Source organism: Sycon ciliatum, chromosome 2 (assembly GCF_964019385.1).
Source record: "Sycon ciliatum chromosome 2, ocSycCili1.1, whole genome shotgun sequence".
In the NCBI taxonomy this organism is placed as follows: domain Eukaryota; kingdom Metazoa; phylum Porifera; class Calcarea; order Leucosolenida; family Sycettidae; genus Sycon; species Sycon ciliatum.
The window spans coordinates 31,068,974-31,075,134 of NC_088644.1; the positions used below are offsets into that span (position 1 = coordinate 31,068,974).

A 6,161-nucleotide genomic window follows, 5' to 3' on the forward strand; every position below is an offset into this window, starting at 1 on the left:
ACTGGGGCGAAACTGACGGCAGTAACGCCATAACGGTAGTGTCTCGAGCCGAGGCCGTCTGATTGGTCGAGGAGAAAGGATTTCTGAGAAGGTATTTCCGAAATTTTCGCGTGGTGCGGGATGCATCGATTATGGAGTCGATTGAGCGTATTCGTCTTCGACGGAGCGAGCTGACTGGATCCTGCCAGCGTCCTTCTCGGGAACAAAGCGGTAGCAAAGTACAAAAACCCTTGACTTCAGGTGGTGGACGTTACTTCAGTTTTCTGACAACTTGTGTTTGGTTTGTCTGACGTTTCTTCTCCTTTCCCTAACTTTCATCATGTGTGACGACGAAGTTGCTGCTCTTGTCGTAGACAATGGCTCCGGTATGTGCAAAGCTGGCTTTGCTGGCGACGACGCACCCCGTGCCGTCTTCCCGTCCATCGTCGGTCGTCCCCGCCATCAGGGTGTGATGGTCGGTATGGGCCAGAAGGACAGCTACGTGGGAGACGAGGCCCAGTCCAAGAGAGGTATCCTGACCCTCAAGTACCCCATCGAGCACGGTATCGTCACCAACTGGGATGATATGGAGAAGGTGAGGAATAATTCCGTGGAAATTTGTGCGAGCTGTTTATTGGTGTTGAACACACAGTGTGCGTGCCTGCATACATAATTATAGTAATTTCAACTGCCGTGTCAAGACAAGAGAGAGAGCTGGTTGGTATTACACCAATACCCCGCCGCACTGGTAGATCAACATGATTGATGGGATAGGTGCTAAACTCTAAAAAGCGACTTCCGCCCGTGTCCGCCTGGAAGCGCACCCTGCATACGTGTATACTGTGATGTGCGATAGTGAAACTGTCGCTACCGCACTAATTCAGTTGTGCTGCCAAGCGCGGCACTACAATCGAGCTGCTGCAACGGTGACATTTTGGCAGGCCGATGAATATTGAGACTAGTCAAACTGTGCCAACGATTTGTTGGAAGTAATTAGTTATCTAGCGATTATCTGTAGAAATATCCTGTCGTCATATTATTACTAGTATTTTAGTCTTGCTTCACCGTGACCAATGCTGTAACGTTGATTCTCCCTGTTTTCTCTAGATCTGGCATCACACTTTCTACAATGAACTGCGTGTTGCCCCAGAGGAGCACCCCGTCCTTCTCACGGAGGCTCCCCTCAACCCCAAGGCTAACCGTGAAAAGATGACCCAGGTGAGTTTTCGTGGCCGCTGTGGGCGTGTTGTGCGAGTTTTGAACTGTAGTGTAGAAAATAGTGACTGGCAACCGTCTATTCTTGGAGGTCGACGAATGTTCTCCATATTTGGTTGTGAAGCCATACTTGTAGTTGGTTGGCCGGGTAGCACCGGTTTCCTGTTTCCCAGTGGCTGGCGTGCACCATTTGTCTCCTGCGTCAATGCTGCATGTACACAGGGATGGGCCTTATCCACTAGAGCCCTGTGTCCCAGCCCCCATCCCCGTTTTTCAGTATACTTGTACATGAATGGCAACCCTCCCTTGTAGCTGTAGTAGTGTACAACAGTCTTCTCTGCTTCTGTGTTCTCAGAAGAGAGGTGTTCCATGGTTCCCCAGCACCCTTGGGTGGTAGCTGTGCTCCGAGTTCTCAATCCTGCTTGAGACCATGTGCATATGTGACCGTTCTTGTAACGCATTATGCACTCGCTCGCCCTTCGCCAACAGTGTGTGCGACCAATGACCAATTTGCATTGTTTACTGCATTACGTATAATTATTCTTTAGTTTAAGAGGTGTGAATACTAGTAGTAGCTAACCATTGCCGAGTTGTCCATTACTTTAGTCTGAGAGTGGAAATGTTTTCCTCAGTCAGCCTTCCTCTCTAGGAATCAACCATGCCTGTGCCTTGTTTTGATGATTTGTTCTCATTTTCTTGCCTTTTCCTACAGATCATGTTCGAGACCTTCAACACACCCGCCATGTACGTCGCCATCCAGGCTGTGCTCTCCCTGTACGCCTCTGGACGTACCACCGGTATCGTCTTGGACTCCGGTGATGGTGTAACTCACACCGTCCCGATCTACGAGGGATATGCCCTTCCCCACGCCATCCTCCGTCTCGACTTGGCTGGCCGTGACTTGACCGACTATCTCATGAAGATCCTCACCGAGCGTGGTTACTCTTTCACCACCACTGCTGAGCGTGAAATTGTCCGTGACATCAAGGAGAAGCTCTGCTACGTTGCCCTCGACTTTGAACAGGAAATGCAGACTGCTGCTTCAAGCTCTACCCTGGAGAAGAGCTACGAGCTTCCCGACGGTCAGGTCATCACCATCGGCAATGAGCGTTTCCGCTGCCCAGAGGCTCTCTTCCAGCCAGCCTTCCTCGGAATGGAATCTGCTGGTATCCACGAGACCACCTACAACTCCATCATGAAGTGCGACGTCGACATCCGTAAGGATCTGTACGCCAACGTTGTCCTGTCCGGTGGTACCACCATGTACCCAGGTATTGCCGACCGTATGCATAAGGAAATCACTGCTCTAGCTCCACCAACCATGAAGATCAAGATCATTGCCCCACCAGAGCGCAAATACTCCGTATGGATTGGTGGCTCCATCCTGGCCTCGCTGTCCACCTTCCAGCAGATGTGGATCTCCAAGCAGGAGTACGATGAGTCTGGCCCTAGCATTGTCCATCGCAAGTGCTTCTAAGCGCTCAGGCTAACGTTGAGTGACATTATGGATGTAGGTATGTGCTTATTCTAGGGACGATTCCAATCCGTCGACAACCAAAACACAATCAATACCTTCAAAACTATTATCTTTTTAAAATCACTGCCTACTGGCATACTGGTATAATTATATTACAGGCTTTCACATTCCGTTTGCTTGCTTCTATCTTTTATCAAGTTTCTCCACGATCTTTCTGTGGTTTCTCGTCTTATGTTCTTTACTCATAGACAATCTTTACGCAAAAAGAACAAGCATACGAAAGTCCAATTTTATCAACCATGCCTGGATTATCTGCTGTTATGTGCATCTGCGCAGGTTTTCGTGGCCTGTACCAGTCATGGTTTGTGCTGGTGTGAAGATCTGATATCAGCAGGATTTGGGGTGGGGTGGGGTATGGCCAGTGGACTTAGTGTTTGTGATGAGTTCTGCATGTGGTCCTTACCTGTACTAGTACTAGTACTTGAGTACTAGTACTAGTTGAGTCTACATGAAGTGAATGTGGTAGTGTTGCGTACTAGTACTACATACAGTACCTGGAGGATCACCTGGCCAAGTGACCAAGCCTACGCTTACGCCGAGTTACGGTCACCGTTTCAGTTTAGTTTAGCCTTTACTGCTTTAGTGAGCAAGCAGAACGTGTTCTGGCGTACCCAGAACCGGTGCAGTCCCAACCAAACGCGCTGTTCTGGCCCGTGAAACCTGTTGCAGGTTGTAGAACCAAACGCGCTGTTCTGGCCCGTGAAACCTGTTGCAGGTTGTAGAGCTCTACAACCTGCAACAGGTTTCACGGGCCAGAACAGCGCGTTTGGTTGGGACTGCACCGGTTCTGGGTAGGCCAGAACACGTTCTGCTTGCTCACTAAAGCAGTAAAGCCAAAGGCTAAACTAAACTGAAACGGTGACCGTAACTCGGCGTAAGCGTAGGCTTGGTCTCTAGAGATCTACCAACCAAACGCGCCCTAGCTGGCCTACTACTGTACTGTAGTAAGTAAATACTGAGTAGACCCAGGTGCTCGAAGTCCGTACATGGTATCCTAAGTTCGTAGGTCTACGCCCATAATTTCATGTTCTGTTATTGTATTCGACTCAAATATTTTATAGAGGGGACAGTGTGGTATGTTCTCCTCGCGTAGCAATTTTCAGGGATCTACGATAAGCAGAAGTCCCATACCACGCGAGTGGGTTTTCGAGTGTCCGTACGAAATACAAATTGGGTTACATTTCATGCAAAAATCAACTTTGCCAAGACCGATTTCGAGCGGACACAGCGTCAAACGGACCTTCACTCAATCATCAAGAGCCAGCTTAATAATAATAATAATTCGCGGGATTCGCGTTGGCATCGCTTGAATGTTCAGAAACACACAAACTAGCCTTCGCTTCCGCAGGCCACCACTATGCCTATGCCTTGCACACCTTAGTGGCGCAGCTTAGAGCTGACAATGGCCAGAGCAGAAGAATTTACAGAGAACCACCAATCCTTGCAGAAAGGTTGACACTCCTGGCATCTCCACCACTGTTTTCCCGCGGTTTTCACAGCGCAGCTGCTTCTTCTCTGAGCCGACTAAAAACAGCTTGCATTTCGGCAACAAACTACGCTTTTGCAAGAAATACTGGTGGAGGCACATGCCAAACATATCCCTTCGCCTCGGTGCTTTCGTCGTAACCCAGGGATTGCAAGTAAGTTAGCAATTAGCGGAAATATGTGCGTATTTCGAGTCACCTCTGATCAGTACGGACTTAGAGTACCCTCTGCGACACCAAAATTTGATATGAAAAATCAGCGAACTCCAGAGAAACAGATCGGATCGAAAGATGGCCTGGTTCAATCGAGCCTGGCCTCAGAACAAACTTGGACAAGATACCTTCCATCCACGAGCAGGATTCTGGCAAGTGATCATTGCTAGTGTGAGTTTCAGCTCGGCAAACGCACACTGTAAAAGACTAAGTGTACGGACTTCGAGCACCTGGGTCTACCATGGTCTACTAGATACTACTACTGTCGTGGACATGGAAATCCGGTCGCACGTCTAGCGCCTACTGTAGTCTGTTTCAAAAAGATTTACAATCAGGTTTGGGTCTTAAAAAGTATGAAGATAAGGGAAATTTGGACAACAAAGTGCATAGAATGGCTTGTTAGGACACGGCAAATTGTTCTGTGAAGGTTTCGGAACAATAGACCCTTTGCACAATAACGGTCACGTGATCCGAGACGGGGCATCCTCTTCGATTTTTGTGCAGAGTATCCGTTGTTGAGCATGGTGAAACACTGTATTTTTCCATTTTGGAGATGGAGGAGAGAGTGTCGAGTGGTTTGCCATCGATGGCTGTGGCACCCGTGGACGAACTGTCAAATGAAGAATGGCCTGTGAAGGAACTGAACAGTTTTCTGCTGAATGAGGGTGCGTATCTGTCTGGAAAAAGAAGGAGTTGTTGGAGCGGTAAGTTTTCCGCAGTCAGTGGATATTTCGGATTACTGTAGATTGAAATTTATTTTTATTTTCTCTACCTTCTCTCCTCTGTCGATGTAGAGAACACTTCTCTATGCAGAACCCTGATGCTCCTAGAACTAAGAAGGGCACCACTTCCTCGAGTGTACAGTCGTCGTGCCCAACATTTCATGCGTCCCAGTGGATGACTCGATGAGTGATGAACCTCTGTTTCCCAGAGTGAGTGCCACACCAGGCTTGCTCATCTCCAACGCAGGGGCAAGTCGCCGACGACAGTGAAGAGGGAGCTGATGGAGTTGTACTAGTGAAGAAGCCCGTGGATAGTGTCCATGAGTTTTACTTTGGTGGCTATGTGCATAACGTGAAAGTCTGTCATATCGTGCACACAGCCACAGCTCGAACTCAGATGGCCTTCTCCGCACGCCTGAGCGATGAGGCTGCGTCTCTCTGCACTTCAACATCAGCAGCTCGAGCAGCGCCAGCAAGCAGTCGATCTTCCTTGAATAGCGAAGACAGGGATGGGTCATGCCTTTCTCTCAAGCTCCAGAGTCTCTTGGCAGGACGTTCCGCGTCTTCGCAAAACGATGAAAGTGACTGTCTTCATCGACAAAGTGTTCCGAGCAAAACCGTGACTGTGAACGATGTCGCAGCAAACTGCTGCCCTTCTCGCCAGATAGCCAGGATTCAAGAGAGTAGAATGCCAGCATCACTAGGGAACGCCTGGAAAAACAAGTGGGTTTCTTAGACAAGGGATGACGGTTGCTGCAAACAAGAACCCAACAGCAGTCCTTGGAAAGCATTTCGGAACTTCTTCCTTCAGAACTGAATAAACTTCAAATGAAAAAAGGCTGGGGAGTACATACATGAACATCGCGTCGGGACCGTGAAAACCTAGCCTGTCACAGGAAACTTGATCACGTCCTGCAGCAAACCATGCATGCTGGTTGCATGCCAAGTGTGCAGCGCGCGCACAGCATGCCCCGTCTCGACCCCTCTCGCTTATTGCGCAAAGGGTCTATT

The 6,161-nt window shown here is 48.9% G+C and overlaps 1 protein-coding gene across 1 annotated transcript; it reads left to right on the plus strand.

The window, feature by feature from the left end:
- Positions 1-254: 254 nt before the first annotated feature.
- On the plus strand, positions 255-3,030 carry LOC135809675 (actin-4). Its single transcript, XM_065323079.1, has 3 exons — positions 255-574; positions 1,087-1,197; positions 1,907-3,030. The coding sequence occupies exons 1-3, from the start codon at positions 320-322 to the stop codon at positions 2,669-2,671; spliced, it is 1,131 nt and encodes a 376-aa protein (XP_065179151.1). The 5' UTR covers positions 255-319; the 3' UTR covers positions 2,672-3,030.
- The last annotated feature ends 3,131 nt before the right edge of the window (positions 3,031-6,161 follow it).